The 20,360-nt window shown below is 34.6% G+C and overlaps 1 protein-coding gene across 2 annotated transcripts in view; it reads left to right on the forward strand.

The window, feature by feature from the left end:
- Window positions 1–20,360, forward strand: part of INPP4B (inositol polyphosphate-4-phosphatase type II B) — a 483,546-nt gene that overhangs the window by 292,012 nt on the left and 171,174 nt on the right. For both annotated transcript variants that reach the window (XM_044680328.1, XM_044680327.1), the window contains exon 13: window positions 5,867–6,044. In XM_044680328.1, coding sequence (XP_044536263.1) covers window positions 5,867–6,044 — 178 coding nt within the window. The remainder of the gene's footprint in view (window positions 1–5,866; window positions 6,045–20,360) is intronic.

Here is a 20,360-nt window from a genome sequence, read left to right on the forward strand (position 1 = left end):
AATTAATACTTGGTATTGGTTCTAAGGCAGAAGAGTGATAAGGGCTAAGCAATGGGGCTTAAGTGACTTGCCCAGAGTGACACAGCTAGGAAGTATCTGAGATATAATTTGAATGGAGGACCTCCTGTCTCTGGGTCTGACTCTCAATTCACTGAGGCACCCAGCTGCCCCCCATTTAAAATATTCCTATCTTTTTATGGATCAGTTTCTTCCTTGGGTGGTTGTTAGTAACTATTTTTATCAGTAATGGTAGCCTGGTTCCGATTTGTTTGAAGAGTTTACCAATATATTTTGGGGTTTATATTTTTATATTGGGATTTGTTATCCATTTATGAAAAAACGTGAGTCTCTGGTGTATATAATTCTGGCTATTTGATTGAGTCTTCCTAAGTATCTGATACATACTAAATTTTTGCAAAGAGGGCAAAAAGCCCTGTGTTTCACAATCTTTTATGAAGTAGCCATTGATCATTAAGTCCAGGCTCCTTTACATAATTTATCCCAACTAGCACCTTTTAGCACTTTTTTAACTTTTAGCACTTTTTTTAAAAAATCCAAATGTGAGCTATATAGTTGCATAAGACTGTTTTCTTTGATGTTCACTGACTATGTCTTCTCTAAACCAGAACTTAACCCACTTTCACTCTTCAGTATAGACATTAGTTGGGCTTTAATAAAAGACAAAGCATTTAGAAATAATTAAATCGTGGGCCTGATCAGATTTTTTTCTCCTTTCTATAAAGAACAAATCATAGCCAGCCACTGATGTCTCCTGTTAAAAGCATCTTTTTTGTTGTTGTTCAATCATATTTCAGTTATATCTTGACTCTTTGTGACCCCATTTGAGGTTTTCTTTGCAAAGATACTGGAGTGGTTTGCCATTTTCTTCTCCAGTTTATTTTTCAGATGAAGAAGCTGAGGCAAATAGAGTTATATGATTTTTCCCAACCTAGCTAATTAATGTCTGAGGGAAGATTAGAATTTAGAAAGATAAAATTCCTGACTTCAAGCTTGGTATTCTATCCACAGTGCCACTTTAGCTGACCAAAGACCATCTGAGACCACCTAAAATATTTATAAATATATTTATCATTGTATTTCATTCCTAGAAATACTATTTCATTGACTATAATCAGGTTTTAAGAAATTACCAGAGTGTTCTGTCTTTACAAAGAGAAACTCTTTATTTCTCTTTTTATTTGATAGGATAATGTCTTAATAACTAAAATGTATAATACTTGAGCATTATTTCTTTTACTCATTTGAAGATCACAATAAACCTGCAAAATCATATAGGTGTTATTAAAATTATTTTACAGATGAGAAAAATTGAAGTTCAGAGCCTTGCCCGTGGAATAAAATTAGTCCTAGGGCTTCTGATACCAAGTCAAGCACACTATCTACTGTGCCACAATACTTCCACTCAATATTTATAAATTTACAACTTATAAATTTCCAATTAAAACAATACCTTTTCCTGTTTATGAAGCTAGCACTTAGGTTAGCAGGTAGGATTTACATGATTAAGTTTCATTTATTTAATATTTAATAAATAAGTTATATTAAAAAAAACTGATCTAGCACTTAAATATGTACAGAGGACTATGCCAGGTAGAGAGAAATGGGAGAAGGCAAATAAGATATGGTTCTCTGTGCTCAGAAAGCTTATGGTCTAGTGGAGTAGATAAAATTACATGCATATGATGCAAGTTAGGATATGACATGTCAAAAAGCTAGGAATTAAATAATGACAATATCTATTATTTGTTTAGTGCTTCAAGGTTTGTTCTTTCTATCCCAATTGGCAGCATGAGAACCAAGGAGTAGAAATTTCAAAAAGAAAGATTTATCTTTGTTGTTAGAATGAACTTCTTCATAATTAGAGGTTCTGAAAAGTAGAATGAGCTGGAGAAAGAGAGTTCCTTTCATTTAGTTCTTTAAGTAAACTCTAAATAAATACTACTTATATCAGGAGGGTACTTTTTCAGATAAAAGGGATCTTTCCTCTATCTCTGAAGTTCTAAGACTCAGTTATCCATGGTGACTTCTAATTTGAAGGATTTGAATGAGAATTTGAAATGATGTTCAGATGTTGGGTGGGACTTTGGAATATTACAGATTTATAAGTTTGCACTCTCTTTAAAGTTTCACATCTAATTAAAGTTCAATTTAGCTATACTTTTTTATCTTGATAATTTAATTGTGTCTATAACTTCCATTTAAGGATCTATAGCTACAAGAAATATCCCACATATTTGAATAAGAAGGCTTCTTCAAGAAGAACAGGTTTCTGAATACTTATGTATACTCAAAATTATTTTGTGGGAGGCAGTATTTTTTCTTCATATTACCTTATTTTTGTTCTGTATACCAACTTAGTCTTTTATTGTGAAGATGAATCTTGAAGTCTCACTAGGTAAAATGTTCATCATTAAAAGGATGAATGAAGCACAGGCACCTAGTCCTGATGCATTAACTCCACTCTAAAGAAGCCTCACACAGTATCATGAGCCTGAATTATGCCTCTGTCATGTTGTAGTAATTGGAGAGTATATGAAGGAGGAAAGAAACATAGAAGGGATCTAGTGGGATGAAAAATAAAACCAAGACTAATGAAAAGAGAATCAGAAGCAAAGGTGCTGAACACGAAAGAAAACAGAAAGTTGGATTTAAAGAGAGACAACAGAAGCACTGGGATTAGATAGAGTTATATCTATCATAGTCAGTACTGATAAGTTCAGCACCATGTGAAAGGACAAGGAATTTAGGAAACAGAAAGCAATGGTAAGAAATATGTAGTAAAAAAAATATAGTAAAAGAGAAATTGCAAAAGCAGAGAGGGAATTCTAAAAGGGAACCCACCACTGAAAACCAGGATTAAAAAAATAAGACCAGCTGAAGGAAATAGTAAAGGCAGGAACGGTCAAGGGGGCAGATTTAATGACTAAGGACTGAATTCAAAATGGAAGCAGGTGGCAGGAGTCATAGATGTCTTTAGAGTTAGAAAATAGCAGGTGTGCTGCTAAAGAGGACACAGAAAGATTGTGGGAGACTGTTATAGCCTTGAGCACTCTTCCTTTTGAAGAGATTGCTGTGGGAGGACATGTCAGTTCCAGTAATAGGATAGGGAAAAGGCATACAAGATAGAATTATAGAGCATTCACAGTCTCCCCTTCTCCAATCTGGCTCTCTATGGTAGACATCTTGTTCTCTCTGCCCCTCCTATCTGTCTTGGACTAGCATGTCTATCTGCTTTCTTCTTTATCTTTATAAGTCCTGCGAAGGTCACAAGATGGGCTAAGGAGGTAAAAAGCCTTTGATGAATAAGATTTTAAATCCAAATTTAGTGAGAACAAGAGGTTGGCAATTCACAATGGGGAAATCTCTTTTTCCAAGTCTTCTCCATTATCTAATGTAATAGATAACTATTTACAAAATCAAACAACAAAATTCAGATCATTTCAACAAAAAATAGTGGCATATTCTGCCCTTGAAGACCAATACGGGGAGGAAAAGAGGGCATTCAAACAGGTAAATATTAAATTTGTATAAAGTAATTTCAAAAGAAAGTAATTAAATGCTGAGAAGGAATTAAATTAAGAGAGGATTCCTGGGAGCATCTTGGCTGAAGAATGGTAGTTACTAAAAAGGTAGAGGTAAGGAGGGAATGGATGACATGGAGACAATTGAGCTTTTCAATAAAACTTCATTGTAAAAAGAGGAAACTTGGCAAAGATGAACATATGAAAGTAGTATGGATTCTGGGGAAAACCAATGATTACTTTGAAATTGTTTTCATATTCTTCATCTTCTCATCTCTTCTCATCCGTAATAAGTTTACATATCACTTTCTCTAATTTGTATGAGTAGTGAAAAGTGAGTGTTTATCTATATGTGTATATACATATATGCTTATATGCATTTGTGTATCTCTTTATATATGTGTATATGTATGTGCACACACACATATACACATGCATTTTAAATTGGGTTCCAATTAAGGTGGATGGGTAGGAGAGAAACTGAATAAGATAATAAAGACAAGATAAAAGAAGTATAACTCAAAGTTTGTAGAGAAAGGGGAAAAAAGACAAGAAGGGGAAATGCTATATTGGTCCTTTTTTAAGTGAAGTCAATAAACATTCATTAAGCTCCTCCTTTGTGCCAGGCACTATGCCAAGCTGGGTATATAAAAGCATAAAAATAATAATAAATAACAATAAAAACAGAGCCTTACATCTCTAGGAAATCAAAAGCAAATATGAGTTCAAATTACAAACAACTATGTACAAACAGGATAAACTGGAGATAATCTCACAGAGAAGGAGCTAAAATTAAGGATGACTGAGAAAGGCTTCTTGCAAAAGATGATACTTTAGGTGAGAAATGAAGGAAGTCAATGAAGTAAGGAAGAACAGGAAAGAAGTTCCCGTCATGAGGAACAGCCAGCACAAATGGCTAAAGTCAAATGATCAAATGTAGTGTGCAAGAAGTAGCAAGGAAGAATATGTTTCTGGAACCTCAAAGTATGAAGAAGAGAATAAGGTGCAATAAGACTGATCAGGAAGGAAGAAGCCAGGTTATAAACTTCCCATCGAATGTCAAACAGGTGCTTCTTGAGTGGGAGGAGGTGTTGTGGTCCTTAAGGTCAGATTTGTGCTTTAGGAAAATCAGTTTGACAGCTAAATGAAGGATGGCCTGAAGTAAGGGGGATCTTGAGTCAGGGAATCTAGCTAGAAAGCTATTAAAATAATTCAATTATATGGCACTATATCAGAGTTCTTCTAAGAAATATCTTCTAAGAAAATTATGAAGATTAAATGATGTGGCATTGTCTTGGCAACTCATTAGATATGGGGAAGTTAAGAAAGAAGGCTCAAGAATGACACCTAGGTTTTGAGTCTAGGTGACTGGGAAGGTGATTGCATCCTTGATAGTAATACAAAAGTTAAGAAGATGAGAGGGTTTGGGGAAAAGATAATTTCAGTTTTTGGCATGTTGAATTTAAGTTGTCTATGAGGCATCTGACTTGATGTATCTGAGACATAGTTAGTGATGTGAGACTAGAGGTAAGGAAATAGGTTGGGGCTAGAAAAATAGATCTATGCGTCATTTGCATAGAGATGATAAATGAATCCATAAAAACTATGGAATTCACCATATAAATCGTAGAAAGGGAGAAGAAGAAATGGACCAGGACAAAAATTTATGTAATGCCCACAGTTAGTAGATTTGAACTATATTAATATATTATTCTGTCTCCCATCTCTGCTTTTTCTGGGCTCCTACCTGTGCTTGAAATTGCTTTCCTCCTAACCTCAACCTCACAGAATCTCTATATTCCTTCAGGGATCAACTCATATGCCACCTTCTATTGGAAGCCTGGTCTGATCCCTCCAGTTGCCAGTGTTTGGATAGGTCTATTGCAACTTATTATAGTTCAGTTATTTCAATCATGTTTGATGCTTCATGACCCCATTTGGGGTTTTCTTGGCAAAGATACTGGAATAATTTGTTATTTCCTTCTCCAGCTCATTTTACAGAGGAGGAAACTGATACAGAACGGTTAAGGACTTTCCCAGAGTATTAGAGATTCCTGCTTGAAGTGCTTAGCCATGAAGGGGGAGGGGGGGACAAAACTTGTCCAGAATTTGCACTAAGATTTTGTTCTGTTTTGTTTTTATCTATCAAAAAAGCTGCCTTTTAATAAAATCTGAATCAGGGACCTTCTAAAATGTTAGCACATCTCCTGACCTTTGGTTGATGAAGAATGATGACAGAGTCTTCCAGGACTGTGCCATCTGGTATTGGGCCAGCAAAGATCAGGCACTCTTGTATAACTCCATCTTTCTACTTATTGTTTCAGTACTGGATACCAGTTTATTTACTATTCACCTGAAAACACAGCAAAAGCAAAAGAAGTTCTCAGCAACATCGATCAACTCCAGCCTCTTATATCAACCCACGCGGATCAGCTACTTAATTCTGCCAGGCAGCATTCTCCAGACAGCCTGAAGAAGTCTTTAAAGTTGCTTTCAGAAAAAGTAAGATTCAAATTGTAGCTAGAATATAGCATGGTTGGGGAAATTGTGGGGTGGGTGGGTGGGGGTTGTAATGGAGGGGATAGAATAACTGAATCCCCACTGAGCTTTCTTTCTGTATGAATTGCCAATCATAGCAATGGGAAATGTTAAATATGCTCATTTGAAAAATAATCTTTAAAGCTTTATTGAAAGATGAGAAGGGACTAGTCTGATACCTGACTCAGATCGCAGGGAGTATTTTTCCCCATGCAGCAAAGGAAACCTGTTAGAGAGTCAGATTTATTTTCTCTTTTCTTATCATTGCTGTCATTTCTTTCCTTTGGTCTTGGCTTTGGTGACATTAGTGAATTCACATTGGAATCTTTTTTATTACATTTATTCCTTTCCTATGGTGATTATCCAAATTGACTAAGTATGAACTACTCTATATGAAAATAGCAATGTCTTCATACTCGAAACAGAGAAATAAGGATGCTTTACTTTTGATCTTTGCTCTAATAGTGGCTTAGGGCATGTCTTCTAACTGCCGTCTGCTTCTAACAAAGTAGGTAAGTCTATGTTGCTACCAGATCAGAGGATCATAGATTTAGAACTGGAAGGATGCTTAGATATCTCCAAATCTAACCATCACATTTTCCATATGAGATAACTGAGGTTCAGCCAGGGAATGTGACTTGCCCAAGGCCACACAGCTCTAAGAAGTAAAGCTGGTCCCCCTGACTCCTTTACTTTCTGTTCTACCTCATTAATATAAATTGGACATTTGAAAAAAAAAACGTTGAAAGGCAAGAATTTCTATCGCAATTCCCTGTGATAGTAATGGCCTCACAGGACATGTAAAATTATTGAAACTCAGGATGTCTGTTTCAGGTCTTCCTGAATACTAATTCCAGGAACCATCAGCAAGGAGAAGCAATTAGATAAACCCATCCTCACAAGGATATTAAAGTGATTTTTCCAAGGTCATAGAGCTGATAAGTAGCTGAAAGGAGATGCTAAGAAATGGAGATCTTTGGATTCCAGAGCTAGTTCTCTTTTTCCTGCACTACACTGATAAATATTCACATAAAATTTTGGAGAAGCCATGCAAAGTGGAGCATTATTTTCTAGTAGAGACTTGTACAGAGATCAAAAACAGACTGCCACTAACAAAATATTTGCTTCTGTTCTCCCTAAAGAATACATTTTAGAAATATCAGAGGGGGCAGCTGGGTAGCTCAGTGGAGTGAGAGTCAGGCCTAGAGACAGGAGGTCCTAGGTTCAAACCTGGCCTCAGCCACTTCCCAGCTGTGTGACCCTGGGCAAGTCACTTGACCCCCATTGCCCACCCTTACCAATCTTCCACCTATGAGACAATACACCGAAGTACAAGGGTTTTAAAAAAAAAGAAAAGAAAAGAAAAGAAATATCAGAAAGGAGAGCCAGTTGGAAAATCTTTCCATGGTAGAGAGGTTCCTATGGAAAAGAGAATTGACAGCAGTTTACCTTTAAGTGTGGAGCTAGCCTAATGCAGTGACAAGGAATTCTGGGTTTTATGTTGCCTTTCCCTTGAGGGCTATAGTATAACAAGAACACATTTTTGTGAATCACTTCTGGGGACTGAGCCCTTGTGGAATGATGTCCAAGATAGCTCTGTGTAATGAGAAGATGGAATCAAAACAGAGTTCCACTGGGATTCTTGATAATTTTGTCCCAGCAGCTAAGTAGGTGTATGATCCTGTACAAATTACTTAGACTCTGTCTATCTTATTTATCTCATTGGTGACATGGGAATGATAATAACACTGAAATCAAAGGGTTATTGTAAGGATAAAATGAAATGAATATCAAGCATGTATTAAATATTTATTATTTATTTCATTGTTTATTTCAATTATTTTTTATTATACTGATAGGTGGTAGATACTGAGAATGCAAAGACCAAAATGAAACAGTCCTTGCCCTTAAGAAGCTTATGTTTTACTGAAAAAAAAGTACACAGGGAATAGTAAATAATATGAAGCCAAAAAAGGAAAAGGAAAATGTAGAGGAGATACAACATAAATTTTTGTGGGCTTTGGTTGGCGAGGATACAAACAATAGGATAGACTTCCTATAGGAGGTGGAACTGGAGATAAGCTTTGAAAGAAGCATGGGAATTCAGCCTCAAAAGTCTCTATCATTCATCCCAGTTCTCAATATATATGATACTTCTTTCTTGTTAATGAAGTAAATGGGGTATATAAGAGAAAATAGTGGAGGTAGCATTGACCAGATGTGGTAACTGTTTGAATACAAAGGATAAAGGAAAATGAAAAGTCAAAGATAGCTTTAAGGTTGTCCAGATGGAATTTGGTGCCATCAATAGAAATATGGAAGTTGGGAGGATTCACTGGTTCCCTGGAAAAGATAAGAAGTTATGACAAATTGACCTTGAGAAGCCTAGGGGATATCCATTTGTAAATGGGAGATTGCAGTGTGACAATGACAGTCAGAAGACAGACTAAGGCTGGATATATTGAATAGGGCATCCTTTGGATAGAGATGACCATCAAACCCATAAAATATCATGCATGTAAAGCCCTTTACAAACAATAAAGAACTATAAATATATCTTCTTAGTATTATTATTCAACTTCCTGAGAAGCAAATGAACAGATACCTTTGAGTACGTAGCACTATCATAATTTTGAATTCTTCTAAGATATGTCTTCCTATTAACATTAGTGACAATGTAGAATTTCTCAGCTGCATGAATTTTTGAAAATATAATGTGATTTGAAATTCCTTCAGGTATTTGTATGTGTATGTTTGTAAGACAGTACAAAGACAGAAATCCACTTAACACATTAACTTCTAGCTGCTTATAAATATGTCTATGGTACAGGGCAAAGGAGAGAAGAAAGAGAAGGTTGTTTTTTTTTTTTTTTTCCCCAAGATAGAAGCACTACAAGATGAAAGTGGGATGGCAAAATAAAATAATTAGGGCTCTTTGTTGGATTTCTTTAGCCTGTTATATTCAGTGAGATTTTTCTGGGTGCACCTAAGCTGAAAATTACAGCCGATACCGTATCCATGCAGTGATTACCAAGCAGTATTTATATTCTTCCTGTGCACTGGGCAGGGATTTGTCATTTCATACATCATTTACAACTTACTGCAGTGAGTGATTCTTTTAGGGGGGTTATTTTTCTCCTCATTTAATTCAGCAGTGCTCAAACTTTTTTCTCTCTTTTTTCTTCTTTTGACTAGATTACCTTTACCTACCTACAAATCTGTCAGCTCTTGAAACTATGAAGAATTTTTTCAAAGTTATATATGTGTCAGATATTTCTTTCTTCTATGATTCCATGTCTGGAATTGCAAAAAAAATTATTAAGTTAGCCAAAACTTTACATAGCATAAGAAGATTTCTGTTAGATTTCAGAGACAAAAACAGAAGGGGGCTCTGTTTTTATAGTGTAACAAAATGGCTTCAGTGCTGGTTTCACTATTTGAACATATACTTTTGCCATAACTTAATTAGAAATACATTAGAAATGCAGTTTCTAAAGTGTAAGAGGTCTGGCTCTGTGTGGGAGAAATGTAGACATTCTTACCTCCTTGGTCTACTTTTTGATTCTAGAATGTAATGTTATTTTTGTATAATTCATTTGTTAATTAATTTTATTAGTGTAATATTTAGGTCATAAAATTTAGAGCTGAAAAGGACCTTTGGATACATAATATAATATAAAATATAGGGAAATCCTTCTCTATTACAAATGAAGAACCTGAAGAGCAGAGAGGTGAAGTCTTTTGCCTAAGTTTGACAGAGCTTCCTTCTTTAAATCTCAGGCTCTTTGTACTAAACCACCCTATCATTCACCATTAACTGATTCATTTTTAAAATTAAAATAAGGGATGATTCATTTATATAGACACTCAGAGAGACTTAAGATGATTGTTAACTTTAAGGAGAGACTTTTGTAACATTTTTCTTTAGACAAAAGCTTTTGTCTAAAAATAAGAGAATTCATTTTTTTACCCATCATGCTTTTTGACATGACTATTACCTAGATCAGGGGTCAGCAACATATGGCTCTTTCTGCAGGAGCCATAAAGTCAATTTTTTTTTCAGGCGCTGTTACAGGAGCTCACACTGTGAGTACTGTACGGCTCTCACGAAATTACATTTTAAAAAATATGACGTTTATGGATCTCATGGCAAAAAGGTTGCCGACCCCTAACCTAAATAATGCATATAGATAGGCTCCTATTGCTGCTTTAGACTACTTTAACATCACATTCCTCGGCAGATAAGGAAAAAAGGAACTTGAGTATTTGTGTAACCTAAATTAGACACGTGGTGCACAGTGCATAGAATGGTAGACCTGGAGTTACTCATCTTCCTGAGTTCAAATCTAACTGGATACTTATTAGCTGTGTGACCTGGATAAGTCACTTAGCTCTATTTGCCTCAGTTTCTTCATCTATCAAGTGAGCTAGAGAACAAAATAGCTCATCACTCCAGTATCTTTTCCAAAAAACCAACTAATAGTTCATGAAGAGTCAGACTTGACTGAAGTGTCTAAACAGCAAGAGTAGATGCACCAATTTTTTCACTCATCTTAACAAATGAATGTGTTGTTACACAGAAGTTCTGATAAATGTCAAGTTCATCTTTATAACTGTTAATATTATAGACAATAATTTACCCTGCCATAGATTATGATTTTAAAAAAAATAATGCATTTAAGTTTTTCCCCCTAATTTTAAGTTTGTACGAGTCATACCTTTTAATTTTCCAAAGCATTTTCACTTCTACTGTCAAATTTGAAGTTTCCAACTACCCTATGAGGTATCATTGTTTTTGAATTACCTCCTTTCCTTCTATCGCTGTCTTTTGAAAGCTTACCCATTCTTCATAGCCTTGGTAAAATACAACCTATAAAAATAATGACATGTTCCCTGTTCTTCCTATCCCAGCTAAAAAGGATCAGTTTTTCATTTGCTCTTAGTACCTCTCTTCAGCACCGTGTGTGTGTGTGTGTGTGTGTGTGTGTGTGTGTGTGTGTGAGAGAGAGAGAGAGAGAGAGAGAGACAGACAGACAGACAGACAGACAGACAGACAGACAGACAGACAGAGACAGAGATAGAGAAAAGAGAGATAGAGACAGACAGAGAGAGAAAATGGAGTATAGGGAAGTCAGAGTGAATTAGCATGTGGAATTCCTCTCCGATGGTGCTTATTGACAACTAATTTCTAATATATATCCATTCATGGGCAGCCAGGTTATACAGTGGTTAGAGTCCTAGATCTAGAGTCATGAAGATTCTATCTTCCTAAATTCAAATCTGACTTCAGACGTTACCCAGCTGTATGACCCTGTCCAAGTCATTTATCCCCAAATGCTTAGTTCTTTGCACTCTTATGCTTTGGAACTGATACTTAGTATTGATTCTAAGACAAAAGGCAAGGTTGTTTTTTTGTTTTGTTTTTAAGTAAACTAACTGGAAGCACTGAAAAGTTAAATAATCCATGGCTATACTGCTAATATTTACAAGAGGCATAACTTTAACTTACGTCTTCCTGACTCCAAGGTTAACTTCTCTGTTCATTGTTCTAGTATTCTGGGCATGCAATCAGATGTTTGGTTTTTAAAATGTTATATGCATTTCATTTCTGTGCCTTCTGAATAATGAATTTTAATCCTACTGTTATAGACATAGAGAATTGTTATTTTCATTTCCCTTATATACTTAAGTGGTGGTACCTTTTGTCCTTGATATAGGAAATTTAGTTTTGGAAATGGAGTCTTCTTTGTTTAGAAAATAAACAGAAAATTGACCTGCAGTCTATAGAATACAGATGTTGCCATTTAAAGACAATCACAATCATTCACAATAGTTTTTAGGTTCCTTCTAAAAGTATCATTTATGACAATGCAAAAACACCATCAGTGTCTAATTGCCATCCATTTTCAAAAGTGTTGGAAGGGTTTGTTGAATATATGACCTAGGAAGAAAATGGATCTCTTTTTTTTCCTTTTTTAAAAAACAAGTTTTATTCACCAGTTTGCCTCAGAATACTTTCCCTTTCTCCTCTCAGAGAATTATCCTGTAACAGTGTTTTTTTTAAAAATACTGTATATGTGGCTATTTCTTTTTTTAATCTTTTTTAAAATTTAGAATATTTTCTTGTGGTTACATGACTCATGTTCCTTCCCTCCCTGTCTCCCTCCTCCCTCCCCATAGCCAATGTGCAATTCCACTAGGTTTTACATGTTTCATTGATCAAGACCTATTTCCATATGACTGATAGTAGCACTAGGGTGATCATTTAGTGTCTATATCCCTAATAATATCCCCATCAGCCCATATGTTCAAGCAGTTGTTTTTCTTCTGTGTTTCAAATCCCACAGTTCTTCCTCTGAATGTGGCTAGTTTTCTTTCTCATAAGTCCCTCAGCCTTGCTCTGGATCCTTGCATTGCTGCTAGCAGAGAAGTCATTACATTCATTTGTACCACAGTGTATCCGTCTCTGTGTACAATGTTCTCCTGGTTCTGCTCCTTTCACTCTGCATCAATTCCTGAAGGTTTATTCCAGTTCACATGGAGATAATGGATCTCTTCATTGCTATTCTTGTATTGACAAATAGCTACCTCAGTACCCTGAGAAAGGAATCACCAACTACTATTATTATGATGATTTTCCTCTACTATGTCTTTTTTTAATTCTATTTAGTTTACCCCTAAACACAACAAATTCTTCTAGCCCTTCTTCCTCTACTCTGTCTAATTTTTTTTCTCTTCCCATTTAAGAGTTAACAAATCAATCTGTTTTTTTCTTATTATTCCCATTTAAAAAAATTATTAGTCCTTTATTATTTTCTTTTATATCTATTGAGTTTAAAAACAAGAATCAATCTAGTTTCTTATAAAAATTCTTATATCACTTGCCATTTTCTTTCGCTGCTGATCCCTTTCTCTCATTTCAATAACCATTGGCTAATAAGCTTCCAAAGAAGAAAATGAAGAGCAGGGGGTCCACAAAACAAGAATTCCTACTAAAAATTGGAGTAATATATAAGGAGAATTTAGAAGTAGACCTCTGAGTGATTCATACTATTAATGTCAATTATTATAACTACAGATAAGTAAGGACTGAGGACTAAATTACAATATGAAAATTACACATGATTCCCTAAATAGCAACCAAAAGAACTTCTGTGGTATAAGAGATGCTACCCATAGCCCACAAGATCTTCTTTACTTTAGTAATTTATTAATATTTTTCCCAATTACATGTAAAAAAAGAGTTTCCAATATTTAAAAAAAGCTTTTCAAGTCTGAAATTCTCTCATTTTCCCCTTTTCCCATACCCTTCCATATTCCCTGAGAATGGTAAGCAATCTAATATAAATTTTACATTTGCTATCATGTTAAACGTATTCCTATTGTAATCCTTTTGTGGAAGAAAATTTGAACAAAAAAAAAAAAAGAAGAAAGAAAGTTAAAAAAGTTTGCTTTGATCTAGATTCAGACTCCAGCAGTTCTTTTTCTGGAAGGAAATGGCATTTTTTTTTCATGAGTCCTTTGGGATTTGGGTCATCATATTGCTGAGAACAGTTGTTATTCACAGTTGTTCCTGTTTATGGTACTGCTGTTACTGTGTATAATGCTCTCCTGGTTCTGTTTACTTCACTCTATTTTAGCTCATCTAAATCTTTCCAGATTTTTTCACAGCTTATTTCCATTACAATTGTATATTATAACTTACTTAGGACATCCGCTCACTTTACAATTCTTTGACCCCATAAAAAAGCAGCTTTAAATATTTTTTTCACATATAAGTCCTCTTTTTGTCTTTTAATCTCTTTTGGATACAAACCTAGCAATATTATTGCCGCATAAAATGTACATACTGTTTTAGAACATTTTGCTTTCCATTTTTATTTTATCCTCTGGTTCTAGAATATCAGGGCAATTTTCCTTGATAATTTCTTAAAAGGTAATATTCTTTTTTTTAATCATGGCTTTCAGGTAATTCAATAATTTAAAAATTATCTCTCCTGTATTTATTTTCCAAGTCAGTTGTTTTTTCCTATGAGATATTTCAGGTTTTATTCATTCTTTTGAATTTGTTTGATTTTTTTTTCTTGATTTTCTCATGGAGTCATTAGCTTCCACTTAACAAATTCTCATTTTTCCCACATTATTTTCTTCAGTGAAATTTTTGAACATCTTTTATAATTCATCCAATTCTACTTTTTAAAAAGTTATTTTCCTCAGTGAATTTTTGTGCCTCTTTTTCTAAGTGGCCAATTCGGCCTTCAGAAATGTTCTTCTTTTTACTGCATTTTAACATCTTTTTTCATTTCATTAATTTTTCTTTTTTAAAAATTCTCTTTTGTAAATTTTTGTGCCTCTTATACCAACTTGTCTATTTTATTTTTAAGCTATTATGTGTATGTGTCTTCTTTACTAAGATGCTGATTTTTTTTCAAGATTTTCCTTTATCAATTTCATTTCTTTTCCCAATTTTTATTCTGACTCCTATTTGATTTTTTAAAATCTTTTTTTGAACTCTTTAACTAGTTTTTTTTGGGCTCGAGACCAAATCATTTTTCTTGAAGACTTTGGTTTCAGAATTATTGACTTTGTTGTCATCATCTGAGTTTTGGTATTTTCTGTCACAAAATACCTAGTTTTGTTTCTTTTTTGCTGTTGCTTCTTGCTGATTTTCCAACATTTTCTTTTCTTTTAGCCTAAAAAACTGTTAAAATTGGGTTCTGTAACTATGGTAAAGGGAACACTGTTCCTAGTCTCAGGTTTTTTCGGTAAATGCTTTCGGAGCTATCTCTTTGGCTCTATAAGTTTTCAGTTCTTCCAAGGTGGTTTGATGGTGAGGAGAGGTGTGTTTAGTACTCTCCAAGCCCATGTTCTTATCTGTGAGCAACCACAAGCACTCTTTTTCACCCTGAAACTGTGAGCAGGATCTCCCGGTCCCCTGCAACTGCATATACTGGTGATAACTAGTATTCTTCCTCACAACCTGGATCTGTGATTAGGCAATGCAATCCAGTCTTTTGTCAAGAGCCAGCAAGGAGACCATTTTAATCCCCTTCTGAGTAGTTGTCTGAGCCCTTTACCAACTGTGGTTCAGAGTTCTGGAAGTTTTGCTGCTGATTCAGCACCCCGAAAGACCTTGTCTGGGATGGAGACTGCCTTGTCCTGTCACTGCTTTGTACTTTACTTCTACTCTGGTGCAGTAGATCTTTCATGACAGCCTTCTAAGTTGTTTTAGGGTGAAAATTATTTCATCCTATCTTTTTTTTTATTTATGCTTCACTAGAATTCATTTTAAGGCATTACTTTAACATAGTTGCTGGAGAGTAATTTGGCAGAGATCTAATGGGTCTGTCTGGCTTCTCAACCATCTTTTCTACCATATCATTTTTGAAGAGGACAAGTAACTTCTTTGTTTTCAGAGCATCCACCTCTATCCTCTTCACAGAGAACCTCAAACCTAATTTTAAGCTATAATTATGCAGCTGCCATTTTCCTTCCCTTTATTTTCTGTACAAATGCTTCTATTCTAATATCCTGACATGAGTCATCTCCTTTCTTCCACCTCAGATCCCTTCAAGCCTTATTATTCTTTCCTTCTGGGGATCCTCCACTTTTCCTAACAAACTAGAGTGTTAAAGGAGCATTATTTTCTTTTCTTTACCTTCTTCAGGAGAAAAGGCCCTCTATCGCTAGAACACAAATAAATCATTCTTCTGTGTCAGAAATACAAACTTCAAATATATGATACAGGTCACTGTGAAATTTCCCTTACCATGTATAATAGCTAAGATTTTCACCTTTATGTCTTGGAAATATTTGTGGGTACTTATTCCTTAAATCAAGCACTTGATTATTAAATTTTTAATAGAAACCTCATGCACATTTATTTCATTTTGCTCAGAAACTCCATAACCAAGGCCATATCCATCTGAGAGACAGTCTTGTACTGTCCATCTATTTCAAAGATTTACTTTGCCTGTCACTCTAATGATTGCTTAACCCTATAATGATTTCACTGACCTTTTCTACTTCTCTTTTAGGACCTCCCTTCATATAGAACCTTGAAACCTTTTGGATATTGTATAGCAAGTAGGGTTTTTTCTTAAAGAATAGAGAACAGGGGGCAGTTAGAGATGGAGGTCCTGGGTTCAAATCTGGTCTCAGATACTTCCCAACTGTGGCAAGACACTTAACCCCTATTGCCTACCCTTTACCACGCTTCTGCCTTAGAACCAATCCACAGTTTTGATTCTAGGACAGAAGGTAAAGATTTAAATAAATTTTAAAAAGAATAGAGAACAGATCCAGTTTTAAGAATTCTTGATTTACTAATTTTACTTATCACTGATTTACTCATTTAAGTTACTAATTTATAAATAAAATTTAGGTCTCTAAGTTATTTATTAATTAGATGCCACATCTTGACACCTAAGACATTACTCCATTTTCAAATAATCCATAAAAAGCAGGATTAAGGTCCACAAATTTGTTATTTAACCTGTGGTATAGTGCAAAAGTCATTGGCTAACATTTAGAATTCTCCAAAATTTAGACACCAGACAGACCGCTACCATTGCATTATTTTCACATTATTCTCCATGACCTTAAGTTAAAAAAAATTTATACACACACACACACACACACACACACACACAAATACACACACATACACACATATACATCTGACTTGGTAGGAAGTTTTCATCACCAAGCTATCCCTTGTCCCATAAAATCACAATTTTAAAAAGAGGAAAGAAAAAACATTGTAACAAGAGAAGAGATGGGATTGGAAAAGAATAAGACAAAGAACTTAGCAAATTGCTCTACTCTCTTCCCTGAAAATATTCTCTGCACTCTTTTTAACTGAGTAACTTTTTTTTCCTATTGTTCTTCTTTTTTTGCAGGTGTGCATGCCAATCCCCTGTTCACCTACTGAAAAAAAAAACTCATTTAAAATGTGAATATTTTCAATTTAGAGAAAATAATAGCACACTAGCTGATATGGTTAGGTATTGGCCACAAATCCTTATATCAAATTAGTTGATATATTTACTATTTAGTACAAGGAGCTTCTCAAATGGCTCTATTTTAAACCAGATACAAATTTTTTAGATAAATTAGATGGATAAAAGGCTATCCTCAGAAAAAGTATCACATAATAGACTAAGAAGATACCTTTGTAATAACATTAAATGTGGTTTCTAAATGAAGTGCTGTAGTTGTACACCAAGTGGCAGTATGATAGAATTGAGCCTCTAGAATTGGACGTTGGCAATGCTAAATTTCAGTGCGGGTAATCTTGGACCTGTGACCTATAACCATGAACAAGTCATTGAATCTCACTGTAAGTTCAATTTCCTGATTGACATCATAGTGAGATACAGTAATATCAGTATTTCTGATTCTACTCATTCTTATGTGCCTCCAGTGTGTCACATATAGAGAAATACCCAAAATAAGGGATAATGAGTATATTGAGTAAATAAATAAATAAAAGGTTTATTAGTCAATAAGTATATTTACATTATTACTTTTGCATGTGTCTTATTTCATCAGATTCTTACAACCCCAAGAATCTGACACTAGAGGTATTCTTATCCTTATTTTCAGGCGAGGAGACTGAGGCAGACAATAGAGATATAATTATTCATAATTTACAGGTGAATAAAGTGACTTTCTAAAAGTTTATTGATTAGTAAGTGATTTGAATACAGTTCTCTTCTGACTCTAGTAGTGAGTGTTTTCTCCCTATATTACTCTGTGTTGATATACTTTTAAATATTTGGTTTTTAAATTAAAATCATAATAAATTATATCTGCAAGGTACTTTATAGGTATTGTCTCTTCTGAGCATCACATCTACAGGTATATTGTTCCAATTCTGAATATGAGGAAGGCTCAAAGAAGTTTTGACCTTGAACCCAACAAATAGGTAGAATTTGAACAGGGATCTTTCTGACTTCAGTTCTTTCATTCTAAACATTCCATCATACTTCTTTGGATGAAGTGGTTTTTTGCTTTGTTTTCTGTTTTTAGCAGTAGAATCAGAATCCTTTTCTTCTCAGAAGTGATATATTATTACTTTGACCAATTCCATAAAAATAAACAAAGAGTAAGGCTTATATCTTTAGACCTGAACCAAATGCACCTGGGAGCTCTGCCATTATTGTTTGGAGGGGTAAGAAGAAAAGAGAATGGCTCTTGGTTCACACCAGTAATGAGTTACCAACCCTTCAGGGCTTTGTGCTTAGCATTATTTTTTTTTAATTTTTATTTAAAATGTTTTTCTTTTATTTAGAATATTTTTTCCATGATTACATGATTCATAATATCTCCTCACCCCTCTCAAAGCAGACAAGAACTTCTACTGGGTTATATATGTATCATTGTTCAAAACTTATTTCTATATTATTCATATATGCAGTAAAGTGAACTTTTACCATCAAGTCTTTAATCACATCCCTATTGTACTATGTTATTGAGCATATATTTTCTAATGCATTTTGTGTTCCACAATTCTTTCTTTGAATGTGGATAGAGTTCTTTCTCACAAGTTCCTCTGGATTGTCCTGGGTCTTTGCATTGCTGCTGATAGAAAAGTTTATTATATTTGATTGTGCCATAATGTTGATCAATCTCTGTGTACAATGTTCTTCTGGTTCTGCTCCTTTAGCTCTGCATCAATTCCTGGATGTCTTTCCAGTTCACATGGAATTATTTCCATTTCTTTATTCCTTTCAGCACAATAATATTCCATCACCAACATATACTACAATTTGTTCAGCTATTCCCCAACTGATGGACATCCCTTCGTTTTCCATTTTTTTTTTGCCACCACAAAGAATGCAGCTGTAAATATTTTTGTACAAGTTGTTTTCTTCATTATCTCTTTGGGGTACAAACGTGGCAGGATATGACTGAGTCAAAGGGCAGGCATTCATTTAAAGTTCTTTGCACATAGTTCCAAATTTCCCTCCAGGATGGTTGGATCAATTCACAACTTCACCAGCAGTGTATCAGTGTCCCAATTTTACCACACCCCCTCCAACATTTATCACTTTCCTTTGCTGTCATATTGGCCAGTCTGCTAGGTTTGAAGTGGTACCTCAGAGTTATTTTAATTTGTATTCTCTAATCAGGAGGGATTTAGAACACTTTTTTTTATGTGCTTATTGATAGTTTTTATTTCATCATGTGAAAACTGCCCATTCATGACCTTTAACCATTTGTCGATTGGGGAATAGCTTGATATTTTATAAATTTGATTTAGTTCCTTACATATCTGAGAAATTAAAACTTTGTCAGAGAGTTTTGTTATAAAAATATTCTCCCAGTTTGTTGCTTTCCTTCTAATTTTGGTTGTATTGGTTTTGTTTGTACAAAACCTTTTTAATTTTATATAATCAATGTCATTCATTTTGCATTTTATAATGTTCTCTATCTCTTGCTTGGTCTTAAATTCCTTCCTTTCCCACAGATCTGACAGGTATAATAATCTATGTTCACCTAATTTATTTATGATTTCACTTTATAAGTCATTTACTAATTTTGTAAATTATATATATATGAGGTGTAAGATGTTAATCTAAACCTAATTTTCCCCATACTGTTTTTCAAATTTCCCAGCAGTTTTTGTCAAACAGTGAGTTCTTTTCCCAAAAGTCTTTGGGTTTATGGAACACTAGCTTATTGAGATCATTTAACCCTATTCTATTCTATTGCTCTACTCTTCTATCTCTTAGCCAGTACCACATTGTTTGTTTTTTTTTGTTGTTTTTGTTTTTGTTTTTTTTTTACCCTTAACTTCTGTGTATTGGCTCCTAGGTGGAATAGTGGTAAGGTTGGACAATAATGGGAGTCAAGTGACATGCCCAGGGTCACACAGATGTGAAGTGTCTGAGGCTGGCTTTGAACCTAGGACCTCCCGTCTCTAGGCCTGGCTCTCAATCCATTGAGCTACCCAGCTGCTCCCTACCATATTGTTTTGATGACTATTGCTTACCATTCTTGATCCTGGTATCTTAAATGCTTTTGAATACCTTCTTTTGAAAATCTCTCTTCAATTCTCTCCACCATGTGAGTGTGAGGAAGGAGGAGATACTGAGCTTTAATTCAAAGCCAGCAAGCTGTGTGGCTATAAAAATAAATCAGCAGAGCTTATTGAAACCATCAGCAGAAAAGTAGTTTAGTCAAAATGAATTATTGGGAATGCATGTTTTTAATATTTAAAACTAATATTATTGTACATAACCATGTTATATGGAAAATTATGTGTATAATATA

Source organism: Gracilinanus agilis, chromosome 6, assembly GCF_016433145.1.
Source record: "Gracilinanus agilis isolate LMUSP501 chromosome 6, AgileGrace, whole genome shotgun sequence".
Lineage (NCBI taxonomy): Eukaryota > Metazoa > Chordata > Mammalia > Didelphimorphia > Didelphidae > Gracilinanus > Gracilinanus agilis.